Here is a 26,967-nt window from a genome sequence, read left to right on the forward strand (position 1 = left end):
AAAACGAATTCCCTTTTTTTATACCACATTCGTTTAAAAACCGACACATTCCCTACAATAATTATATTATTTTCCACAAAGGTTGGCACTGAAAATTATTACAATAAACCAAAAGTAAATTACCGTAAGCTGTGAATACTTATTTCCAAAAAGGATTACAGGTATGTGAGGCTTGTTCAAATAAAAAATAATTTCTGGGACTCAGGTCTAATTGATAGGTCTGGGTAAAAAAAAACACACACACACACAAAAACCTCAATAATGTTTCTAACCATTTTATCCGTATAGTAAATAACAATCACCTAATAGATATAAGATATTTTCAATGCTGGTATTAGCGAGGTATTTAATTGGCCCGCGATCAATACGTGTCCTGCCACACTAAACTTGATAAACAAAGATTTTTTTTTTCTATTGAATTGTCACACATTTTAATGGATCACTGTACTTTATGGTTAGGTGGCTCGAAAATTCATATTATTTTGTCGTAGGTAGTCATATGTGTGCCTTTGTTTGTTTGTTTGTTGTTGTTGTTGTTGTTGTTGTTGTTGTTGTTGTTGTTGTTTTTTTGGGAAGGAGATTTTCCACTTCCGTCCATCAAACTGCCTAGCGCCTTGCGCCTGCAAAGCGCACTACTGACAAGGTTAGGGCGCCATCTATTGAACAGAACCATCTAAGCTGGGCCGCGGCTGTTGTGTCTACGACTACGGTGTTGACATCTCTCCCAAATTCATGTTTTGACAGAAATGATCATCAGTGTGTTCCACATTTTGCTCAGGAGGCAGTAGTTTTAGCCGTGAAAGACCAAGCTACGTACACATTATGGCAGATAATTGGGCACACTTTCCTGGTGGTGGAGCAGAGGTGAGTTGCCGTGAAGTAAACATTCACAAACAGGACAAAGCGTGTATGGGACTATGAGTAGGGTTCTATTTATTATTCACCGCTCGCTCGCGCTCTCCATCTCTCATACGTCCCATGGCCATGGCAATGCATACCATACCATCAATCGTACACGAAGATTGCAGACTCTAGAGTGGGACCTAGGGCTCGGGACAGGAGTCTAACGTACAGAAAATCAGAAAACCCGAAGACCACGCAATCATTACAGTGCTAATATAGACTGTTAAAGATGTCCGGTCCTTTTCACAAAATAGATAGGTCTATAGGGTCTAGGGCCTATAGGGGCCTAAGGCCTAACTGTTAAATTTAAGTGTTAGATACGGGGATCTAACGTTGAGCCTTTCAACTTTGTTAGATCTAAGTTACGTTAGACCTCTAAAATAAACTTACTCATAAGTTTATATAATTTTACCGTCTACTAACAAACTGACGCACCATGACGCCAGTAACTTCGCCATCCATGATCACCACGATCCCATCCAACCAACTAACGTCAACAGAAACACTGAGATACTTCATCTGAATAGATTTACAGTGGCTTAAAAGCCTGCATAAATTTACAGTAAATTTAATGGATCCATAGCCATTGCACTGGCGCTAGTGTACTTTTGCATCTATTTGTCAAATGATCTCCAAACATGCACAAACTCACCTTTGTTATTCAGTAACCTAAAATTTAATCTGGGCATCTGGGTCTCCAAAGTCGAATAGAAGTTAAGTTTCAATGCTTTTAGTATACAAATGTCAACTGGTTTCATCCAGTTTGAATTCATCTCTCATTACTCACCTAGTGCTTTTCTGTCCCCTGTATTTTTCTCTTTGCTTTCCTCTTTTCTTTTCAAAGGTATATCCATCTCTCCCTTGCCTTCCTTTATAATGCAAGTTTCTCTTCATTCTTTCCTTCCATTATCTTTCAGTATACTCTCTATATTGTAAATCTTTTGTTTCATTTTTTTCCAGTTGTTTTTATATCTTTTATTTCCTTTTTCCCCCTTTTCCTAGCCATATGGGCTTTATTATAGTTCACCCTTGTCTTATAACCACATTTTTCACAATCTTCTTTCAGTCACACACACAAACACACTCACACACACACACACACACACACCCACACAAACACCCACCCACCCTCACATATACGAATGCGCGTGTGCGCACACACACACGCACTCAACATAAACAACCCCAATAAATCCTCAGTCCCTACCACAACTCGGTACAAGCTGAGAGAAAGCCGGAAAAAGTATTATCTTTTTAAAGATACCATAGAAGTACTTGCTCTGTAATCGCAATGAGGTAGGTACATTCAAATCAATTGCAGCGCTCACTGCTGTGTGTGAACATGCTTTGTACACTGTACTGTGTTGTCTGCTCCTGCCTGTGCAACGCAGTTATCATGGTGCGAACTAGCTGCGATCGACATAATCCGATAAGTATAAAAGTATCAAAATAGTGAAAATTCCTTTTCTACTGCACTTGAATATCACTCAGATGCAAGTATTCAAGGCTGTTGGATATTTAGAGTGAGTTTGAGCTTGTTTGGAGATCATTTGACAAACAGATGCGAAAGTACACTAGCGCCTAGCCATTAATAACTTGCGTGGGCCATGGTCGCTGGGCGTGGGCCGCTGGCCAGGACTTCATAATCACTGTGAAGGACTGGAACTATCTTCCCTTCCATCTTTGGAAGTATTCAATTTAGACCCTACAGCAGATCAAAGTCAACAAAAGTTAACTACATTTAGTTCTAAATCTCACATCATATTATCATCAAGTGTAAGTTAGCATGGATGTGTCTGCTGAGGACATTTGCTAACAAAACCATCCAGATCCAGATCCAGATGAATTTAATCAGTTTACCACAATAGAATACCAGGGCCCTTGCCCTGCAGGGCAGGCGCAGGGGTGGCTGAAAAGTCTAGATCTACCACTATGTCATATCTGTGTTAGGTCTATTTGATCTAGAACTACTAGAAAAAATCAGAATCTAGGCTGAACACCTTCACAATCTAGTCCAGGTTGAGGGAATGAGTTTAGTAGAACCCTACCTAATACTAATTGTTTGGAAGAGAAACAATCAACCTCTCCCAAAAGTCACTCAACATTACTCTGTAGTGTTTATTGTAGTCACTGCACTGTCCTGTGCTTTTCAATGTTACATGTTAATGGGTCAAGCAGTTGAAATTTTACTTTATTTTTTAATACAAAGCTGCAACCTGTCTTCACAATTTGAATCAATGGCCTATGGCATGGGGATGATAATATGTCCTGTGTTCTACGTGTATGCTCCTGTCTACACTCCCAGTATGTTTTTACTTTTAATACTTCTAATTCTATGCACAGAGAATTTAGTCCAAACTCTTCAACCCATACCTTTACCAAAGATTCTTGAAGATTGCTGTGTAGCAACATCTGGGCTTCCAGATCTATCCTCTCATTTGTCACTATCATTATTGTTTGTTTGTTTTTTAATGTAAAAATCCCACTTATTGGTGGTTGGTTACCTATCTAGTTCAAAATGAAAAAAAAAAAAGTTGTAAGAGAATATTAAGTACAAGGGTGAAGGTTGAGGTTTGAATTTTCTTCAGTTTCTCTCCCTCTAACAGGGAGACAAACTGAAAAAATTTTAAACTTCATGGAAAGAATTGTTTATTCTTAAGGCAAGGCAGGCAGGCATTGTAATTACTGCATGTCCTCGAAGCAACATTTCCATTTTCTTGCTGTATTGATTCTCAGGGTGGAGCTGCCAACAACAACCAGGGTGGAGCAGCTGGAGGAGTAGAAGAGGATGACTGGGATGACTTTGGGGGGTTTGAGGGTGCCACACCCGCCCCACCCGAACTCAGCCAAGAACTACCAGGAGCTGGTGTGGAGGCGAGTCCGTCGCCATGGGCAACGTTCTCCATGGGTGAGGACTCTAACTAGAGGAGATTTGGATGTCATTTCTATGTGCATGTACAATTTGTATGATGACTGCGTGCACTTTTTAATTGGGTGGATTTGCTCCAATGGTTTCTTGTAACTTGAATTGTAGCTAAATGATTTCCATGATGCTTTTTTTGGATATTTGATTACTGGTAGAGTCTGCTTCCCCTCACAGAGTGTGCTTATGAGAATCAAAGACCCATTAGCGTGGGGATACCATGCAGCGGGAAGGCTGGCCTGACTCGGATATATTTGGGAATCTCTGCAACAAATTGTGCACTAGACGCACGCCGCCAGAGAATCTCAACTGCAATTGAATGTTACTGATGAGTGTGCGCTTCAGTGTGCATATTTGCTGACGGGCAATTTTATCCTAGCAGGCCTGTGCAAGTCATGTTATTATGAATATACCCCAATGGGCAGCGAATGAAGATTGATTCAATCAAGCCAACCTTCCCACTGCACAGCCATCCCATGCTACCGCATCTAAACCCATTGAGGACGAGTCCCAAGTATTCTTGGGCAAATGTCTTTGGGAAATGCATGTTGTAGCAAAATCAGCCGTACTCAACGGGGTTAAGACTTTGAAATTGAAATAGATACTCTCAATCAATTTCTCCAAAGTTATTTCAACCCTTTGCCGATATCAACGATTCCTATAGTATTTTCAGTGAAGAGTAACTGGCCATAGAAAATGAACTAAAAAGAAATGGTTGTTGTTGTTTTGCCTTTGGACACATATTTCTACGCTAAATCTTGTAAATTTATGAAGTACAATGATGACAACTTGTTATGTATCTCCCTTGCATCATAATTAGTCGGAGGCTGTTTATTCTGTCTCAGAATATGTTTCCCCTCACCTCTGCTGAGTATATTGTTCAAAAAGATGTACGATGTACAATAAAGCAATTGATTGGAAGGTTGCGACACACCCATTTTCTTCCTCTTGTGACCCAGGTGCTGCGAGTCAACCTGACCTCCTGATAGCCCAGTCTCGCCAGCCACAGCCCCAGCCACAGCCGGTCCTCGACCCTCCCTTTGCCGACCCTGTCCCCAAGGGACCGCCACCCGAGCTTGCCTCTCAGGTTAGTTTCATTCATGAAGTCAGTACTATGGTGTTGTCGTTTAAAACAATTGATGTTCTAGCGCTGGTCATATAACGTACTCTGTACGCCATAATAGTTTCTTGCAATTGTAACATTTTTTGAATCAGGACTTGGAAAGACTAATTCATGAATGGTTGAATTCACAATCAAGAATTACAGTGACGGAATGAACAAATAAAAAAGTTATTTAAATGTACTAACATTATACACACATAGTTCATTTGCCATATTCTGTGCTCTGGTAGTATGAGTGATTGAAGGAAACTGTTCTTGTACCCTTACAACAACTTTCTTGGTAGAATAAACTTCTTTCAGGCAAGCATGGATTTAATATATAATAGCTACTGGTTGCATACAAGGATAGACCTTGCCATCACTATTCTCAACTACCAATCTGTATTGAATATATTTCTTTCATCATAAAGAGTGATATAAAATTTCTTGCTAATGAGCTTTTGTTTCGCCCCAACTTATTTTCTGTTTTACAACTATTGCCTCGTCACACAGGCAGAGGCATCCATGCATGCACAGCAGCAGGCTCAGCACAACGGCTCAGCAGCTGCTGCTGCAGCATCAATAGAGGGAGCCCCTTTCAACGAACCCAGAGAGCGTCCTCTAGGCAGAGTGCCCAGTGGCCTGGATGGCATTGATATCAACCTGGATGATGAGGAGGTGAAGACTGGGGTTGTATTTCCTGTCAAATTGTTGTACTTTCTGTAAAATTGCTTTATACTTATGGACAGTCTGTATGTTTGCTTGATCAAGCATTTGAGCTTGTATTACCTCCCCCCCCCAAAAAAAAAAAAAAAAAAACACAAACAAACAAACAAACAAACAAAATATATGTCATAGTATATATTCAAAAGCAGACCAGCAGACTCCTATAAATGTATTACTGGATTATTCTCCATTTCATTTGGTTTTGATTTGGTGTTGGAAGGTTTACATGGAATAAAAGACATTTGTTGGCAGGTAGTCCAGTGTGGACATTATTAAATGTACAGACATTGTGTGTGATCATGATTTTGTAAGGTGCTGGACAAACAGCTTCCCATGCTTTCACAGTTTGAAATGGGGAAATTCTGTGACAACAAGAAAACCATGGAAGCAAAACATTGAAAGACACCAGAAATATATTATATCATGAAGTGGAGGTTACTTATTGATATTTCACATGCAAGCATAGTAATCAATGGTGAGTTCAGCTGGTTTTAACGCTATTAACTCTGATCTGAAAAATGTTAACACAGTATGAATGTGTAGAGTTTAATTCTCAAAGGAAGAATCATTCTTACCAGAAGGCAGACCTTGAGTGAATCGTGAGTTTAGAAGTAAAGTGTATTGCTATGTGGTGATCATCACGATGGCATCATTCCACTCTGCCCAGGATGCCCCACGATCTGTCTCCAGCCAGCAGTCCCTGGATGTCGCCCCGCCCCATGAAAACGGCCGCATCAGTGAGTCGGAGGCTGCTGCGGCACTGGATGGTCCCCACGGAGCCCCGGCCCCCGTGCCCAGGGTCCCAGATGGCATGGGGCCCGAGGGACCGGGTGGCAGGGAAGTGGCGGAGATTGCGGCTCGGGTTTCACAGATGGAAGAGGAGCTGTCTGTAACAGAGAGAGAAAAGCTTCGACTACAGAGGGTGAGGAAGTCAAGTCTCATCAATATAATGTTAGTCATGCTTTCAGACAAATTATGATATAGATTTTTTTCGGTCTAAAATGAACATTTTAAAAAGATTTGTGTTCAGATCATTGGTAGACTTGTGATGCAACGATGTCATTCTCTTACCTAACCTGCATACACGTGTATGAGGGCAGGACTGATATCACTGCTACACTACTTTTTGGCGGACACATCTCAGATCGACTACACAGTGCCTTGCCACATATCTCTGTCCATCAGCATTGTTTGCATATATGTCCAATTCTATGAAGAAATCCCACAAAATTTCATTTTTTGATGAAAAGTATGCATTTCCTCCACTTGTTATTGACACATGTCAAGGGTAATATTGTCCCCCTGCTTTCTAAGAGAGGTATTGTGAATCCCTCTTTCATTTTGGTAGAAATATGAAAATATGTGGATTTTCTCTTTACTTTCTTGATATCATTGTATTTATGTGACATCATAAACTGTAGTAATCTTCTCATCCAGCGATGGCTGCACAGAAACTTTAAAAATTCATCACTTGTGAATGGATTGTTCAATTTTCCTCAAACTTTTACTGATGTGTTCTACTAAATTTGGCTGAATTCTCTCAATCCAAACGTATATTTGGGTGAAACTGTCCTTTAAATTCATTGACCTCATTTAGCTGAAAGCCATCAGTGTTTACTGTCTCATTAAAACATGTGAAACTTATTCACTAGATTATTTTCTGTTGTATGTGTGTGTGTGTCAATTAGGACAAGGAGGAACTCCAACGGAAGATTGAGGCTCTTGAGCGAGAGGTCGAAGGTCATCGTGTGGAGGCGGAGCAGCAGCAAGAGAGATATGACGAGGTGCAGACAAGGCATGCCGCAGAGATTGAGGAGATAAGGCGGGCAGGACATGAAGCCTTGGCGGTGATAGTGGAAGAGTACAAGGTAGGTGTACCATCCCTCATTTCAAATGTTGCACACTTCTGAAGTGTTGAATTCACTTATTTTCAAAGGAATGTTGAAACAGACTCACAATGTCCTTGCCTGGAAAACGAAAATATTCATCTTGCTTTTTTTTACTGCTGCTGTCTAGTGTGATGAGTTTTGTAAGACACGATGCTACCAGATTGGTATAAGTATACCAGTCCATATACGACAATGAAGAATGAGTTCATGTTTAGCAAATCTGAGGGTCTGAATTACTTGAAATACTTCTTCAGCATTTGTTAGGTATCAATGAATTGTGAAAAATGACTTCAATTTTCAGAATTAAAATCTTCAGTTTCAGTTGGTACTCCAAATTCATTTAAAGGAGTTTCTTTCAGACATGCAGTGTTCATCTCCTTTATCATACATGAAGTGCTGTTGTCTGAAGCAAATGTATAATAGCCAGTAACATCTTAATGAATATTGTTACACAGCAGATTAGCAGAGGAAACATATTGTGATGTGACAGGCAGAATTATATTTGCTTGAATCTCTAGCCAGGAGGAAGCTCTTGTTCCTTCCGTAGACCCTTTGAAGCCCTTTGCGACACATTTCTAGCACTCTTCTTGATGATGTTGTAGACCTCACCATGTGAAAAAGAGCCTTGATAAGAATTCAACATGCTTATGGCCTACAGCTAAATGTGAGAAGTCAATGCATGCATTTTAAGGCGGCTCAGATGTATTTACCCAATACAAATGTATCCTGTTGAACTGTCAGATGCAGAGTTAAAATTATTATTTTATCTGTTGTCTGTCGAAAAACAAACAAACAAACAAAAATAAAAACCAAGTGGTTTCCTATCATAATCACAATTCCCTTTTCAGCCAGCCACTCCCATGATAGCTGCAGTGATAACCGCTGTCGCATGCATGATGGCAATCTTTTCATATAGAATAAGGGGAATTTCTTTGCCCTCTCTGTGTGCTCCAGGAATTATGCAAATGTGCTGTTGCCAAGCAACAGGAAACGAGTGAGCAGCAGCTGCAGGTGGCGGTGGCAAGAGAAGTTGAGAGATGTCAAGAGTTATTACAGGAACAGGTGAGTACCTTGGAGGGTCTAGGGCAATTACCCCCTGGGCAATTACCCCGGACCCTTCCCCTGACCCTAGCCCTAATCCTAACCCTAACCCAAACTCCTAACCCTAAACCTAACCCTAATCTTTATTTTAACCTTACCACTAACCAGTATTTAGCCGGGGGGGGGGGGGGGGGGGGGGGGGGGGGGTAATTGCCCTCTGGGGGTAATTGCCCAGATATGTACCTTGGCATTATGTGTTGGGGTCAGTGTTTTTGATTTATGCCTGATAAGTGCTTGTGTTGTTCTGTGGTTAATGAATGTATACTGTATACGCTGTTATTTTCGCGTACAGATATTTTTGTGATTGACGAGGCCATAGACACTCTCGCAGGATGTTGTTTTCGCGAATCGACGCCGGGGCTTACGTTAATGCACTATTAACAGGGCGTATGGAGACATTTTCGTGTGTTGTTAAATTCGCGATCCAACTGTGATTCACGAAAATTAAACCCTCGCGAAAATAATGGCTTATACATTACATCTTGTGCACTCATACACAATTACACTTTTTGCAAGTCTGTCTAAGACTTGGGCCATGCTTGATAAGTGCTTGGGTTATTAAAACAGATACTGTATATGTTGCCATACAAATGCTATGTGTCATCATCATCATCATTAGTATGTGGCTAAGTGGGTGTGTGTGTGTTCATCCTTGTATGCACACACACTCACATACAGCCACACATAATTATACATGATTACACTTTTTATAAATAAGCTACCAAACCACTTTCACCTCATGTACTAGTTCTAAAGATTTTGCAATGTTATGATGAATTAGTCTCCTGTAAGAATTCTGAATTTTGCGTGTGTGTGTGTGTGTGTGTGTTCCTGTTTTGATTTGTCCTCTTCTTATCAGTGTTACAGAGACTCCAACTCTACCGCTTTCGACGGGAGATCTCCCGCCGAAAACCCATTTTTGCAGAATCTCCCGTTCTCCCGCTTGAGATATAATTTCTCCCGCTTGAAATGATTTCTTACTTACTTTCATTGTATGTTGAAAAATAGGCCTTAAATAGCGCGAGAGAGCATCTAGAACCCTAGACTGCAAGGGACTTTGCGCTCGTGATGTGCGCAATTTTGAGTCTCCCATTTGCTAGGTGTCTCAGGCGGGAGAATCTCCAGATCAGAAGGTGCTTGGGGTTGGAGTCTCTGGTGTTAGTATTCCCGTCACCATTTCATGCTTTATCCTGTAGAGTATGTTCTTTGTTGTAATCTTTGTCACCATTATTGGGTTCCTCCAGCATGCTAGGTTTGCCTCGGCCTTGGAGGAGGAAAGGGGGAGATGTGAGAGGAGAACGGAAGAAGCCCTACAGGAGCAGCTGGAGACTCAGAGAAGACATATAGCAGAGTGCTTGAAGGAGGAGAGGGAGAAAAGTAGCACTGAAACCAGCAGATTATTGAAGGTATGGGACTATGATGCAATCAGATTATCGCACATATGGGACTATTATGCAATCAGGTCAAATGAGAAGCCTGTTGTCCTGTATGATATACAAATGTACAACAAGTGTAGACTTTGCACAGGACTGACCAGCATCCTGCAGGCCATTAGTTACACGCAGTCCTTCATTGTTGAATTTCAGTGGTTTCATACTCATTGTACCTTTTTAATTAACATCCTATTGATTCCTAAAGGTATGGTGCAGTCTAGTGCTAACATGTAAAGTACTGTCATAAGGGCACAGTTGCCATGCTGTATAAATTTGGGGGGAGGGGGAGGTGAAGAAGGGCTGTATACATAGGTTTTATGTACTTGAAAATGACATTTTTGTGGAAGAGGAAATGTATATTCCATTATCAGACTAGAGTGAAGGGATACGGACAATTTACAGACACATTGAGGGACACTATAACCAGGGAGGTGTAAGAAAAGGAGAGACAACTCGTTCGTAATTCATGCAAACACATGTTTGGTTTCAAAGCGTTACAGTGGGATGTCTAGCATTCCACTATACGCTTTGAAGTCATGCTCTGCACCGCTCTAGTTGCAAGGCGAAGTTCGGAGACGAAGAACGCATTTCACCTTTCGTTGAATTACAAGCTTTATTCCCCCGTAAAATTTAAAATGAAATACTTGAATTGATTAAGAGTAGTTTAGGGAAGAATTCAATATTATAAACATGTATTTCTAGTTTCTTCGTAATGCGCAAATCAAAATGCGCGAAATGAAAATTAGGCCCTCTTAAAAACCTAATATTTTTCTATAATGCGCGCATTTCAGCATGTTAGTGTTCTATCCTTTCATCTGGGATATTTTGATCTTTCAAATAAAGTACTCCGCTAAAGCGTGCACCAGCATGCTTTTAAACTATTTGCTGTTAAAATTGTCAGTTTTACACTGCATTTTGATTCGCTGCTCCAATTCAAGGTACACAAATTCATTGTTGCCATCACATTGAAAGAGAGAGAGCGAAATGCAGTAGGGGCAAGTATTTCTAGATGTGAGAGCGCTAGTCCCGATTATTGATGCTCTCTTTTGTCAAAGCACCTGATTTCCACCTGTAGTTAAGCGCATAACTTCTCGGCGGTGCCGCGCATCCTTCAGAGGAGAGCAGGAGTTGTCTCTCCTTTTCTTACACCTCCCTGCTATAACTTTACCTTTCACATTTTCAAACTGTGTTTATTTTTTGAGATTTGCCGATTTTTATTGTATGTGAAGTTCAATGATGATTTGAGACTGCAAGTCTTGTCATCACAGCATGAATTAATACCTCACTGCAGGACACACAGGAAGAGAGTCGGACAGCAGTGAAGAGCGCCCTCGAGGAGGAGGTGGGAAGGACCTCAAGATTGATTGAAGAACAGAGGCAGGAGGCCCAGAGGCAGATGGAGGAGGAACAGCAGAAGCACAGGGAGACGATGGAGAGAGCGTTGGAGGAGGAACGACAGAAGAGTAGGGTGAGGTGCCATAGGAGATGGACTAAAGGGCACCCTCTGTGGGCCTTTAGTAGAAATGGGGAAAAATGAAGAACTTGGGGATGAATAATACACATAGATATATACTTACATTCATTGCAGTTGAATCAATCATCATTGCATAGTAATGGTTAGAATAATGTTGATGATAATGGGATTACCAATATCTCCAATGAAATGAGTGGTGATAACAACTATGATACCGATTATAGTGATATAAATTATATACTAATAATGGTGTTTGATATGAAGATAGTGACAATAAAAATGACAATAACTTTGCCTAAAATGTTGAATAAGCAAGGTTCATTGGTATATTTATGGCATGAGGAAGTGACAGATTCAGAACACTTCTTGAAATAGTTGACATTCTGCCGTCCACTTCATGATGTGGATTACATCAATTGGTATCTTCTGCTTCAGGAATGGATGAGGAAAGCTCTAGAGGAGGAACGGCAGCACCACCAGCTAGAGCTACGTAAGGTGGTGGAGAAGACGAGAGAGGAGACGATAGCATTCTGCAGGGAGCGACAGAAGGTTTGAATCCATCTCCTTACAAGTATCTTCTGCTTATTCAGAGAGAGAGAGGAAGTTATCTTATAGTATAAGGAGAATAAACCATATCATATAATGCATAACCCCCCTCCCCTCCCCCCAAAAAAACACAAAAACACACACAAAAAAAATGAATAATTGACATCTCGACCAGTCCAGATCAGAGATATACTCACTTTTGCATCTCATCATGCACAAGATGCCTGTAGATGCTCTTTGGCACTGAACTCCTTGTGATGATGAGGATGTCAAAGTGAGGTGGAAAATGGAGCTATAATCCCAAGCAAATAGAGTGAAGATGTTTATTTTTTCTATCACAGGTCACTAACTCAATTGTGCACTGAAATCCACCACTAGGAAAGAAGTTTGTCTAAAGATTAAATGTTTTGCACAGCAGAACTAGTGTCACTAGTGTCTCAGGGAAAGATGAAAAAAGTGTGTGTAGAAAATGCTGTTATGAGTGTTATAGACTTTGTTTGGATATCAAGTCATCAAAATGAGATGGTCAGTTGATCTACCAGGTGGATGTATTTTCCATTTAACCCCACCCTAGAGTAATCTCCAGTATGGTATAAATATCAGAGGCTAATTCTATGCATGCTTAATCGCTTAGTGCACCATCGATCACTTGTGAAGAGTGTTTCTGTGCCACACAATACTTGACATTGGTCAATTTCCAATCAGAATGGAGGCATGAGGATGCAAAGAAAAGATAAAACTTGGATTTTATCATTCTCGGATGCAGGCGGATGCAGTGTTGAGGCAGCGTTCCCTAGCAACCATGGATCTGTTTGTGGAGAGCACCAGACAGCAACTCAAGGTCCTCCTGGAACAGCCGAGTCCGGAGCTGAGCCTCAGGCATCCAGTCTCATCCTCATCACCACCACCATCATCATCATCGGCATCATTATCTCTCCCATCTTCATCTTTACCATCGGCAGCAGCGGCAGCTTCCACCATGTCAACATCAGCAGGGAATGAAGCAGCGTTAGAGACCAACCCAAGCCTCCACAACTCCACCTCGTGATAAAAATGTCAACCTCCCTGTATTTCTGTAGTCATAATTTTTTATCCTCCTCCTTCTTTCTCTCTCTCTCTCTCTCTCTCTCTTTCTTCTCGCACTGTCCTATGTGTTTGTATTTGAGAAATAAATGGATAGGTGTCTTTATGAAAACTCACTGCGCAATTATATATGTGTATATATATATTTATATTTATATACCACAAAAACTTATCTAGTTTGACAGTTAGCACATAGCAATACCAGCCCCCCACCCCCCAGAAAAGAGAAATGAAGGTCAGAAGAAAGCAACTAATGCCAATGCTAACTATTTGTACATTTTTTGTGAAGTGCTGTAAATCATTCCCATTCTGTATTGACTACATATTTATGTTTAGAGTGTGATTGACATAAATATTACACGGTTGTAGGGCCTCTCTGAAAATGAGGACAATTCTCTATGTCCAAATAGTACAGCAGGGTGCTACATAACTTCTTGGGGTTTGGGGGGTTTTGGGGGGGTTTTGTTGTTGTTGTTGTTTTTTACCACTTACCCAGTCGGGCAAGCAGATTCTCAAATTGTTGCAGAACACTTGCCTGAACGTCAATTTTGCTAGCCCAGAAAGAAAGTCCCCAAATATAAGGAAATGATATAAAAAAGATAACTTGTAAATAAAGGGCTTAATAAGACACAATCACTTGAATAAACAGCACACATTGATTCGCACGCTTAACACATTGGAATGACAAACTTGGTTCAATCAAATGTTGGTGTTGCATTGCATTGGAGCTTCTTCACATAAGTGTTGGAAAGTTGCTGAAATGAAATGAAAGTGCATTGTATCACTAAACAGTCATTTTCTTTGGGCTTCTGTATGGTTGACTTTGTGGGTTGTCCTATTTCGGCAAGCATTTTTTCTCATTGTTCCAAAATACTTGCCTGACTTTGATTTTCACTTGCCCCAAGGCAATCAGGCAAGCACTTATGTAGCACCTTGTACAGTTTCAAAGCCTTCCTAATGTTGAGTTTAATTTTGCCCATTGAGATGCTAGTAACACACAAGCATCTCCCTGATTTTCCTATGAAACCTCCCTGATCATAGCAAGTGCAACAGTTGGATGCCTTGATATTGGCTATAGGGACTCATTTCTGTAAGACAAAAACCAAGATAGGGCAAGCATCCCTTGAGTATAGTGCAAGCATCCCAAACATATTAAGAACAACAGGTCATCATAGAAATCTTGATAGGTGAAAAATTGGGTAGAGTCATAACTCTTGGAATGGATCAGCAGCAAGTTTCAAGAGGTCTATCTTCTTCTCTGTAGTTGCCATGGTAATGTGACTACATCACCAGCACTTCCTGCTGTTACTTTACCCTGAAAATGACACACATCCTGCAGCACTTGTGAAAATCAATTGTTTTATAAATCAAGTGGAGATTTGAAGTGTTTCCTATGAGTACTCTTTTTTTTTTTGTGATAAAAGTGTAGCAGAGAGGGTATGAAGAACTTTATCCCTTTCCCATCCAGATGGAATGGAAAGTCATATTTTATAGACACTTTTTAAAACCTAATTTACAGGCCCCATTCATGCATATTTATGGAAGCATTGGTAAGGTAACTTTAACCATGATTCTGGACCCCTCCAATGCTAGTTATCACATTGCTTACAGGCCTGCCTGCCTGCTTGTCTATTGGCAATTGCTAGAGTCAGTTGATCGGCAAAGGAAGCAAACAGCTAGGGTGAGAACAAGAGAGAGATCTCAGTGGACTTCCAAGAACTACATGAAATATAGCACTGCACTAAAGTATGTTTGTCGTGACTGCTTCATGTTAGTTGTCATTCTTTGTACACGGTGTAGAAAGAATATTGAACATTTGCTTGTTTGTCATGTTACTATGCGAAGGTGTGTTATATCAAGTGTTACACAATGTCATACTTCTATTAGTGTGTTCTTGTGTAAAAGATATGTATTCAATATATGTATGGGTCTCATATATATATGATGGCAGTAAAAGTAACTGTTGAAATGGTAAAGATCTATTAAACAGTAAAGCAATACCATTGCCACATAAGAAATTATCTAGATGTGGGTATTTTTTATTACGTATTACTTGTTTCACATTGACTGTATGGGTTTCACACCCTTCAATATTTCTCCATCGAAATTTGTAAAGAAAATCGTAGACAAATGTTAGATTCAAAGTCTTTTTTTTTCAGGTAAAAATTACCTAATTTCACTTCCGCTCTACAGTCATGAAGGAAAAATTTGCTGTTCAAACTGAGCGCAGGAATCTTGACAGACTTTCTGTTTCTTTCTTCACTCATAATTGCTGCCCGTAACAACAGTTTCCTAGGACACAGCATGAATTGTCCATTCATCTTTAACCCTAAAATCCGCCCCCCCTCGACGTTTCGCGCTATAATTCTGTAACGCGAGAAGGCCTCATCGCGAGGCTTCTTGACTTTCTTCGTTCAAGTCTCGCGCAACTTTTGAGACCAAATTTGCAACGTCCGCGCATACTTTTGCGAAGCCACGCCCATTTTTGTAACGGAATGTCGCTCCAAAACGGGCACAATTTTGTGATTTTGTGTACATTTCCTATGGAAAACAGTGCTCTGTCATGAAAGGCATAAAAACCTGATTATTTTTACAATTAATCACTTTCATTGATTAATTTCGTGCTAATTATGGTAGAAAAGTGGTCAGTGACAATTTCCAATGAAAAAACAAAGAAAAAACAAAAGTTGAAAAACAAAGAAATGCATAAGAAATTCTGAAAACAATAAAATACATAAGAATTGAAATGAGTTTTGGAAGTTTTTGTGACGTACAATTGTTGAATATGCTAAAACAGATGTACAGATCAAAAATTAGACTCTCAATGCTTTTAATTAAGCTAAAATATCACCTTGAGCTTAATTCTCCACATCATTTACAAAATGAAACAAAAACCTAATAAAAAACTAGAAAGAAGAGAGAAACAAGCTCACGTGAGTAGAGCATTTGTTGGGTGATAGATTTAGGGGGGAGTCGGAGTTTGAATGACTTCCAGATTGTGAGATTGACTTGGATAACAAGCTTCTCACTGGTGAGATCCAGTATACATCAATTAATGTCCACACATTCATGTTGTCTGTGTGGAATTTTTGTCTTTTCCACCAAGAGTGATGTATGACAAATTGCCATTGTGGTTCGAGCTTGGGAAGTACTGCCAATTTGAGTGTCAAAAGACGAAAGTCTGAAATCTGTGATGTCATCATGACATCATCACGTACAGGTAGCAAATGGCACCAATGTTGGAGCTCAGACTGTGTTTCTAGAATCTTTGTTTCATGTATGTGACTCTGTCTAGGGTATACCTCAGTTGGGGCTCATATGAAGGCAATGTCTACCGACATAGTCCTCTTCTACTGTTATGATGTGTAGTTTTGACTGCCAGGAAATGTAATTTTTGCTCATTTGGGCATTATGAAACATTGCGATTAAAACTTTGATGTCATCTATAGATATCACCTGAAGAAGAATTTAAGGAGATTACACAAATAAGGCCATCACTCATGGGCAAATGTAGCTGCGAGTGTCTCAAGGGGCAAATGGTTTATTGCCACTTGGTCTACTATCAGATGGTCTACTTTGAGTTTATGTAACACCACTACGCCCAAACTCATTTGGTCTACTACCAATTTCGTCTAATGCCTGTGTGGTCTACTCTTCAGTTGTTCTAATGCCCAGTTTGGCTAATTATCATTTTGTCTATTGACCAGATGGTCTAATTGCAATTTTTATCCCTTTGATTTTCCCATCTTGTCCAATAAACTGTGGGTATTACATGGAATGGGTATAGCCCATCTGGAAGTAGACCAACTGGTAAAGAGGCTAAGTGGCAAGTGGATTAAATTGTCATTAGACGAGCTGGTTGTAGACGAAACAGGATTAGACCACGTGGGTTGAGACTAAATGGCTATTAGATGAAGTGGAAGTAGACCAAGTGATAGATCACCGGGCAAATTTGCCACTCTGACGCTAGATGGCATTATGAGATGACGGTGAGTAGAACTGGGAGAGCTGCCAATTTGGAGGTCAGTGTTTGAGCGCTCAAAGAGCGAACCAAAGTGGACTGTACTGAACTGTGCCAGATTTGGAGGGTTTGAGTGCTCTGTGGAGAAAGCTTACCTCATGAGTTTTGTTTTTAGAGATGGTCACACATTTTGTAGCAACATGGTCATTCACCTGGCCTGCTAAACTACTTATGTATGTCCCAAACAAAGAGAATGAACTCTTTGCATTATGACTTATATGCATGTTACGCGCATTCTTCACGTGATGCATCACGTGTTACCCCGGGGTACCGCGTTGTGTAGCGCCACCTCACGTCCACTCGAGGACAGCCAGAGAAAAATGCATGCACTGTGTGTGCGTGTACTTAGTCATTCCCATGTGATATGCCACTGCATGTTATACTGTGTGTGCATGGCACGCTGTGCTACCACTAGCGTGTGCTTCAGTGCAGTGCAGTGCAGTGGCTAGCGCGCACTAGCTCCAGCACCAAAATAATTTCCTCTTTTTGGCACCCAGGGTACACCCTTTGTAAAAAAAAAATAAATAATTCAACAAAATGGCCAATTTTTATTTGGTACCCCGGGATACCATTTATGTCATCACATGCCAACTTCTGGTACACTTTTAGAGCACATCAGAAAGTGGTCCTCTTTTGGCTTGGTTCTGTTCGCTACAGTACACTTTAGGAGCATTCAAGTGCTCCTCTGGTGTGGGTTCGGTACAGTTTATTTTGCTTTAGGAGAGCACTTGAACGCTCACTTTGTGTCCATCATTGCTTTCCCCATGAGATACTGGCTGTACCATTGTGATGCCATGTGTTATGTGCTTGCCAGTGTGTTGTATTCAGCTCTTAGTATCAGCATCTGCTTTACTTTCCATATGGTAATGGTGTGTGGTGACATGTATTCAGCTAGGTGCCTACAAGTCTTCTAGTAATATTCTCTTAGTATTCAGAGCTCATTGTAGTTGATAGCTCAAACCATGTAGAAAGAAAAAAAAATGGACGTTATCCTGTGCTGTAGGAACAGCAAAGAATAATCATATTTTGAACCAAATATTTCAACTATCATTCAGCAGTCTCACTATGTATCTCCATTTATATTTTCCTTTTATTTATTATTTTACATAGTCCTTATTTAAGTCATTAAAGAATGGACATATAAATATTTTAAGTATTTGACTTATAGCTGCAAAGCTAGTCTTCATATTTAAGTTGGTTGTTTGACACTCCAAGCTAAATAGTGAATGACCTTCATACATTAAATGGAACAAGATTTTGCATTGGGTGAATGATAAGGAGCACTACCAGTATTCCACTTGGCTTCCCCTTTTTCAGTAGAGCACTTTATTTTTCACCATGCGTAAATCTTGTACCATTGCACTTGTGGTCATTCACTATGTGTTTACCCACTCTGAGTTGGTTATATTGGGTAAGTATGATCATATTTTCATTTTTAGTTCTTAAAAGGCAGTTGTTGAACCCATCTATCTTTGAGTTCATATACTATATGTCAACACCTCTACATTGCACTTATTTTGCATATTAGGTAATATGAGTGTGTAAGTAGTAAAATACCAAAATGCTACCTACCTGTCTGTAAAGACCACTTGCATATAATGGTCATGTCTGCCATTTCATGTAATTGCTGCTAAATATTTAGATGTACACATCTTGTATGTACTCTGTTTGGATGCATTACCAGACCTAACAAGTCTCACACCTATGGCATGAGTCTCACTGCCCAGCAAACCATCTCAGGCTCACCCACCTAGCTGTCATTTCCTCTTGCCTCACAGAAAAGAAAAGAAAAAATGTGGCAGGTAGATCAATGATGAACATTATATGAGAAGCCTGCTTATTTTGAATTGAGTAATGTAAACTTTATCCTTATTCTTTTTGTTAGCCAGAGGATACCTGCATGACTGTATCTAAAAGCTGTTTTCCTTTCTAACTATGAAAAGTAATCCAAAGAGGTCCCTAAAAATTATGCCATCAACTGCGTTATGTAAGTCATACAAAATAGGCCTATTCACCCTTGACCAAAATTTTGGCCAAAAAAAAAAAGAATGGTTGCAATGATGTCTTGCAGGACCATATTCCATAATGAATAGATGAGAATTACGCAAGTAAAATTGTATCATAAGTGTGCACAAAATTTCACAATTTCTAATTCCAAAATGGGGGGCATCACCCCCCCCCCCCCCCCCACCGACTCCTTTGATTGCTTCGCTAAATCACAGTTTCAGTTGAGAGACTTGTACTTGGCATCTCTGCATTATATAGTATTTGCCCGTGTGCCAACATAAGTTCTAAGACACCTAGTATGTGTTTCCTTTACAAGATAAATATAGGGCTACAGTTTTTCCTTTTATGATTGTATTTTTTTTGGTCACCCTGCTTCAAGCCGGTAAGTGGCTTGCTTGGCAGTTGAAATGGTTACATACACTACTGCATGGACTGCGCTGTAAAATTGGTACCGGTATGCTGTAATATCTTGTGGAATGCCTCATTGTGAATAGGGGGAACTTCTTGTGGTTGATGTGGATGAAATACATTTATATGGAAAGAAAAAGTTTTGAATTTAACTCTAAAATGTAGAAATTTAATTCTATATAAAATACTGGTATCAAATGGCTGTGCTTCTTATGAAGACATGAGTGTGTAGTCCCACCTGTTGGTGTCTCTGTGTGAATCTTGTGATAATCTTACTGAGAAATGGGGGAGGGGCATAGTGTAATTTCAACAGTTGCTCTGAAATGTTGATTATAAAAAGAAATATAGTACTGCAATAAATCTCAACTTCCTTAATGGCCTCAAGGTATGGCTGTTACATTCTTTTCTGAGCAAACTTCATGTGAAAGATGAAGTACTTCAGTATCTGAACTCCACAGCACAATCAAATTCATATAATTGACCTAGCTATATATATGCTGCATAATTCATTGTGTTACTGGTGTACCACTCTCAAAATACAGTAGATACTTGAATTGCTGGCAGTTCAAAGCTGGTTGTCTGGTGGCAAGGCCTCAATAGCAGCACCATGGAGGAACACTGACAACTTGGTGGATAAAAATTGTCTGTCAGCAGGAATAGGACGCTCGTATTTACTATTGGATCCTCACCAGACAGCTTGCAGTGTGATCCATCAACTGAAATACATGTCATGAATGACACTCATTGCTTTGTCACAACTCACCATTCTCTTTTCTCTTTCATTAGTTTTCACAGTACAGTGGACTTCCCTTATAACAAAGGCCTCGGGGCCGGCAGTTTTCTTTCATTATATCAAAATTTCGTTATAACCGAACAAAAAAACATTTAAAAACATAGAGCGGAAACTTTTGCGACCTGCATTTTTTATTTCGTTGTAACCAGAATTTTGTTATAACCATGTTCGTTATAATGGGAGTGCACTGTACACACATACCTGTATCTTGTGAGCTTACGTGTCAATGGTCAAAGACCCATAAAATTAGCATGTACATGCATGTTAAGTTGCTGATTCCACAATTACATTCTTCTTGATAGTCTTTTTTGCCAATGCTTTTCACGATTACTAGGAATCCCTCCTCAGTTGCCCAGCTGTGTTTGAGGAATGTTGTCCTCTTTTTAGTTAGACAGAGACCTCCTTATGTGATTTGAGGAAATGAAGGACTGAGTTAAATCAGAGGTTAAAAGTGACTGGCTGCGGTTTAAAGATTTGTTTACGTGAGTTTGTAAGCAGGTTACCCCAAATCTTGCTGGTCAATTATTTTATATCTGATGTATTGTGTGTCTACCTACAATGGACCCAAACCAGTATCACACCACATCTCTGTTTTTACTGACTGTCGTAGGAGTAGAATCACTTGCACAATGATTTAGTATTTAAGGGCAATTAGGCTGCTCTAAAGCAGCATTAGCTTGGCAATTAAATGAGAGGCAGAGAAAGTACATATACTTGTTCAACCGCACTGCAGATAGTTGCAATGTATAAAGATCTACTATTACCCAAAGTAAAAACTAATTATCACAAAACATACCTGTAGAAATTTCTGGTTTACCATGCACCCTTACAGAAGTTTGAACTCGTTGCATGAATGATAAAGATAGATGTATGTGAGTTTTCCCCTGCGTACATACCATGTAGCAATAGCATATCATGAAATGCTTCTAGTACTTTCATTTGTTTATCCAGAATATGTGTCATTTAAATGTGCTTTGCATTTTATTTCTTGTAAGAAGACGGTAAAAAAAAACCTCTTTTGTCATCAAATTTCTCTTCTGAAAGACTTTGCCACAACTGTACAACTAGGAGCCCCCCAGTGCATACATTGATATTATTTTTCCTGACCTGATGTGCGTATCATATTTATATATACTGGCAATGAGTCCATATCACTAATATTTCACTCTCTTGATGCCACTCTTTTCACCTTAACTGCCATTTTGTATATGAGAAATAAGGTACAGAGTCTAAGCTTAGATCTGTGTTAAGGTCAAAGGTCAGGATGATATGAGGAATACGAGTGGAAATGGGCAATATGAAATGTGTAGGTAATAGTCTTCTTCGGTTGTAGTGATCCGAGATTGATGTAATGTCTTTATGAATCCAGTGTACATGTTTTCTTTTTGGAAGAAATTCTGTAAATGATTGGGTGTTTATGGAGTAGTCTACAATGTACTTGTAATGAATAATCATGGAAAAAGTAATAAATATGGGCCATGAACTGCCAATTGTTTTGTGAGGTTGCTTTGATAATTTCCAAGTGTTTACATGTATTGTAGATTTTTAAGGAATTTGTGCTACGTATACGAGCATGTGTGCATGGAGCTGAACGGCAACTTTGTCTATTTGCGTGTGTGTGTTTGTTTCGATGTTTACAATAGTACACCTGTTCATGTCACAGGGAAACTGACCCACAAGTTCTGGGGGGCATTTCATGAAGGAACTTGTCGGATAAAATATCTGACAAGTCAATTATATCCGACAAGTTTTGAGAAATTCTTTAGTCTGATTGGCTGATTTCTCTGAACTTGTCGGATATAATTGACTTGTCGGACATTTTATCCGAAAAGTTCCTTCATGAAACGCCCCCCAGAGGGCACTGTTACATGGACCCATGCTTACACAGCTGCCATATTCTGAACATGGGAATACAGCCAATTCTTACAGTACAGTATGTCGAAAACAAGGGAAATGTGTCAATCTCAGTTCATCTCTTGATTCAGTCATTGTTCATGGCTGGTCCTGCCTACTACCATACTATGGGTCCTTCAAAGATAAGGTTAACTTGCTAGCAGCTCTAGCCGTAGGAGCTTGTTGGTATGATAGATGGCTTATTAGCTTTACATCGTCAATCCTCCTGATGAAGATGGCAGCAATCATCACGCCAGTGTCATATACAATAAAGAGAGTCCGCTCAACTCGGTTTTTCAGCTTATGAGCTTTGAACCCTGTGATTGGTCAATAGATGGTCCCGTGATCTACAGGTACCATAAGCCATTAGCAAATAGAGCACAGTACGCAGTGCTCGTTGTTAACTATGATTACTAGAGATTATGATGTATGTGTGGACAATAATATAAAGAAAATATAAAGGGAATTCCACAAAAATTCATTTTTTCATGAAAATTACACATTCCATCAACTTGATACCAACATATGTTAAGGGTAGCAATTATTCCCCTGCTTTCTGAAAGCGGTTAGTCAAGTGCTCTTTCATTATGTTAGAAAAGTGAATTTTTGAGGAATTCCCTTTATATTTTCCTTGTATTGTTGTCCACACATGACGCCATAACTTCTAGTAGTCTCTTATTCCAGCAGTTCAAACACCAAAACTTTAAAAATTCATAACTTTTGCATCGATTGTCCGATTTTCCTCAAACTTTCACTGATGTTGCTGCTTTCACTCAATCCACATTTCTCTTTGGGTTTGGGTTTCCTTTAAATAAGTTCAAGTGATCATCAAAACTGACCCTAAACTCACAGACTGATGCCACCTCGAATTAGCAAAGAGAAGAGAACCAGGCAGATATCTGCACAAGCCTTTGAGTGCAGCAAAGCTCTGCTTACTTTATTTCCTCTGCACGACAACTTTTGATTGTCACATAGAAAAATAGAAATTGACAAAATCTGTAATTAGCAAAAACAACAGCAAAGAAATGTACACAAAGCTTGTCATTAGGCATCCGCATATTACAGGTATAAGTTTGAAGTGATAGAAATACATTTCTCAATAGCATTTTATTGAACATATTTACAACAAATTTACAAATAGAAACAAGTTCATTAGAGTCCTGATGTGCCACTTCAAAACCCTTTGGTCACTTTCAACCATAATTTCAGAAGTGAGGAGAAGACCCTTTTTTTTGGGGGGGGGGGTACAAAAATTATTTTGTATGATGGATTAGGAGGACATGAATTTAGAAAAGCAATTGTAGAATGCTATGAGCTTACTGTAGCAATGCTGAGAAAAGGTACACTTCAACATGATTTGAGATAAACATAAAAAATTCATATACTTGTAAATAACTAGTATGAAATTGCTAGGTACAGTATGCAAAACAAATTTTGCATAACTTAACTTGCATCTGAAGGTGCAGAGTACCGGTATGTATAAATAGCTAAGAATAAAACAACATTTTTTTTTTTTTTTTTGCTATTACGGACAAATTTTCAGTCTAGCATAATTTAGTCACAAACCTAATTAATACAAAGGACAAGTTCACCTTCATAAACATAAGGATTGAGAGAATGCAGCAACATTAGAAGAACACATCAGTGAAAGTTTGAGGAAAATTGGACAATCGATGCAAAAGTTATGAATTTTTAAAATTTTTGTGTTGGAACCGATGGATGAGGGGACTACTACAGCTTGTGATGTCATATGAGTACAATAGTACAAAGAAAATGTAAAGAAAATTCAACATATTTTCACTTTTTTCGCATAATAAATGAGCACTTGACTTGCCTCTTTCTAAAGGCAGGGGGAATAATATTACCCATAACAGATGTCGGTAACTAGTCAAGGGAATGTGTACTTTTTTCAAAAGATTAAATTTTGTGAAGTTCTCTTTATATTTCCCTTATATTGTTGTACGTATGTGACATCATACACTGCAGTAGTCTTGTCATCCAGCGGTTACTGCACAAAAACTTCAAAAATTCATAACTTTTGAACAGATTGTCTGATTTTCCTCAAACTTTCAATGATGTGTTCTACTAATATTGCTACTGTTACATTCTCTCAATCCTTGTGTTTATGAAGGTGAACTTGTCCTTTAAGATGGCATCAAGCAAAGCAGATTCTAATATGCTACAAGAGCATTGCTGCATGAGGAAATTTTGCATTACAAAGCATGCTACGGCTCTCAGAGCACGTTCCTATTAGTTCATTTTGATCTGATTTGACTTATAACTGCTGGATCCTACATTCTACATGCATGTCACGTTTTACGTCTCTGTAGGCCTACTGCGTTTACAAATTCAGACCAGTCACCTCTGTGCTAAAGCAACTCATTAAGAAAATATAACTCATCTAATACAGAATTATCTTACAGAGTGCAGTTCATTGCCAAACAATCATTTTCCCAAAATTGCAAAATCTCAACTTGAATGTACTTCAAAGAGAAATACGCTCTCTGTCCACAAAGTGAGAGACAATGTACATATACGTATTAATTTGTGATGCTACTGGACGAATATCAAGCAGCCTGCTTAAATTTCAGCTCAAATGAATCAAAATGTTGGAGGTGTTTTTTTTTTTTTTTTTGTCACATGATTGTGATATGCCTCAGTCAATGTTTCTGACTGTTTTTAGTGAGAAATAGCATTTTTTCCCCCGCATTTTTACAAAAAAGCATGTTCATGTCATGGTTGTGCCAAGTACAAACTGGGATACTATCTGATTACATATCCTCAGACGGGAAAAGAAGAGCTCAATAAAAGAAATAAAAGAGGAAGATTAGTCTTATAACTCATCATCTCACATGATGTTACAAATAAGGACTTCCAAGTGAGCATTTGACATGGCCAGATGTTTCTTGAGATCCTCAGATTGCAGCATGTTACAGGACGCACTGATATTCAAATATTGTAAGTTTCTTCATACCCATCTGATGATGATTAACCCATTGAGGACAAGTCCCGAGCATACTTGGGCACGCATCTATGGGAAATGCGCGTTGCAGTGTAATCAAACTGTCCTCAACGGGTTAAACCTGAATTGATATCTTTTCCTTTGATTTCTGAGTCTTCAATCAATCAATTCTTGCATGGTACAGTTCTGATTACAACAATGATAAAAATTGTTTTACAAGGGCCACTTCTTTATCAAGTCCTGTTGCTCAATGCATATTTTTACTCTATAGTCAATGGAAGCACGCCAACACATACAGTGCTCTTGCCATATTTCCTCAGCAGCATCCAGCCAGGATGCCACTCTGTCACACACACACCAAACCCAACCACATACCATATCCAGCTTCCAAAGGGGGTACCTATTCATACATCTGGGTAGAGGGGTACACTGTGGGTAAAGTCTCTTACTCAAGGCCACAAGCACCGCGGTGGGCCTTGCAACCTGGCCCTCCTTGTTGAATATCAAAAGTGACAGATTAGCTTTTCATCTCCATTTTAAACATACCTATTGTTACTTGTTAGACTGTATCTCTAAATAGTGATTTACATTTCCAAACTTTTGTTTCTCTGTGTTTAATTTTGTAATTTGTGATAATACACCAAGTCCACCCATTAGTTTCTGACCATGATACAAATGGTAACAACCTTGCATGATTTTATATTTTGGTGAACCAAAGTTAGAGTGGTCATCAGATTTTTGCATATTCCACCAAAATACACTGTTTTGTTTGTTTGTTGTTGTTTGTTTGTTGTTTTTTGCTAAAATAGATCAAATTTCTAGCTAAGCCTTGTGGCCTTTGTGGATTACTCAGCACTTTGCCACCAACTTGCATTGGTCTTACACACACTGGTATCACTTGTAACACACACAACACATGTTCTCTAACCTTCCTAGATTGTCTGGTTTCACACACTGCCATTTTGTCCATCCCTCACTGAATTCATAAAGTGGATTTCCAAGTTTATGACTTCATATTCAAAGAATTTGCTGGTACACTGATTTGTCATGCAACACCATAATAGATATTGGAACGTTTGTGGGTGGCATACACCTAAACTACAATCTTGCTATGACAAGTATGTAGCTGAATACCAGTAACATTTGCTCATGATGTTGTGTCACAAAAGTTTGGTTTACTCAGAGAACAATGCTGTTGACTACAGATGTCTTGGAAAGCAATCTGGTTTGATAGAATCTGAAATTTTGATGTGAAGACACCGATGATACCAGGTAGATTCTCTCTGGTTGGTCTTAGGATGGCAGGCTTCAAAAATTCCAGGCAGAATGGCTCTTGCTGTTACTCCTGCACAGAAAAAGAATTAGACAAGTGCAAAGGAAGTTATAGTTATTAAATTGATAGGAAACTTGAGTTGACTCTAATGTGTCAATGATTATGGATGAAAAGAACCTAACTTACATATGTATGCTGTTTGGTTTATCATCTTGGGTTTCTTTTTTTCTTGTCTAATAAGTACATCACTGGATCAATGTACAACCCCTGAGTGGTGACTTACACATTGCACTTACTGGTACATGGGGTTGTGCTTGGAAGTTTTATGTGGTGCATTTGAGTCGAATTCCCCATCCTTTCTACATACTTCCATGGTTTAAAATTTGTCAATGTCTTGCAGGTTTTAATAAATGAAAGAAAGAAATCTGCA

General features: G+C 39.3%; 2 protein-coding genes across 2 annotated transcripts in view; one reads left to right on the top strand and one right to left on the bottom strand.

Annotated features, from left to right (window-relative positions):
* The first annotated feature begins 710 nt into the window (after window positions 1-710).
* On the top strand, window positions 711-13,157 carry LOC140236144 (uncharacterized). Its single transcript, XM_072316115.1, has 11 exons — window positions 711-864; window positions 3,640-3,811; window positions 4,786-4,913; window positions 5,442-5,606; window positions 6,322-6,576; window positions 7,343-7,522; window positions 8,498-8,605; window positions 9,889-10,050; window positions 11,369-11,545; window positions 11,987-12,100; window positions 12,864-13,157. The coding sequence occupies exons 1-11, from the start codon at window positions 823-825 to the stop codon at window positions 13,143-13,145; spliced, it is 1,785 nt and encodes a 594-aa protein (XP_072172216.1). The 5' UTR covers window positions 711-822; the 3' UTR covers window positions 13,146-13,157.
* A 10,055-nt stretch (window positions 13,158-23,212) lies between these two features.
* LOC140235563 (kinesin-like protein KIF18A) overlaps window positions 23,213-26,967 on the bottom strand; it is a 28,508-nt gene continuing 24,753 nt past the window's right edge. The window contains exon 21 of the mRNA XM_072315569.1: window positions 23,213-26,609. Coding sequence (XP_072171670.1) covers window positions 26,573-26,609 — 37 coding nt within the window. The 3' untranslated portion in view covers window positions 23,213-26,572. The remainder of the gene's footprint in view (window positions 26,610-26,967) is intronic.

Source organism: Diadema setosum, chromosome 12 (assembly GCF_964275005.1).
Source record: "Diadema setosum chromosome 12, eeDiaSeto1, whole genome shotgun sequence".
Taxonomy (NCBI): domain Eukaryota; kingdom Metazoa; phylum Echinodermata; class Echinoidea; order Diadematoida; family Diadematidae; genus Diadema; species Diadema setosum.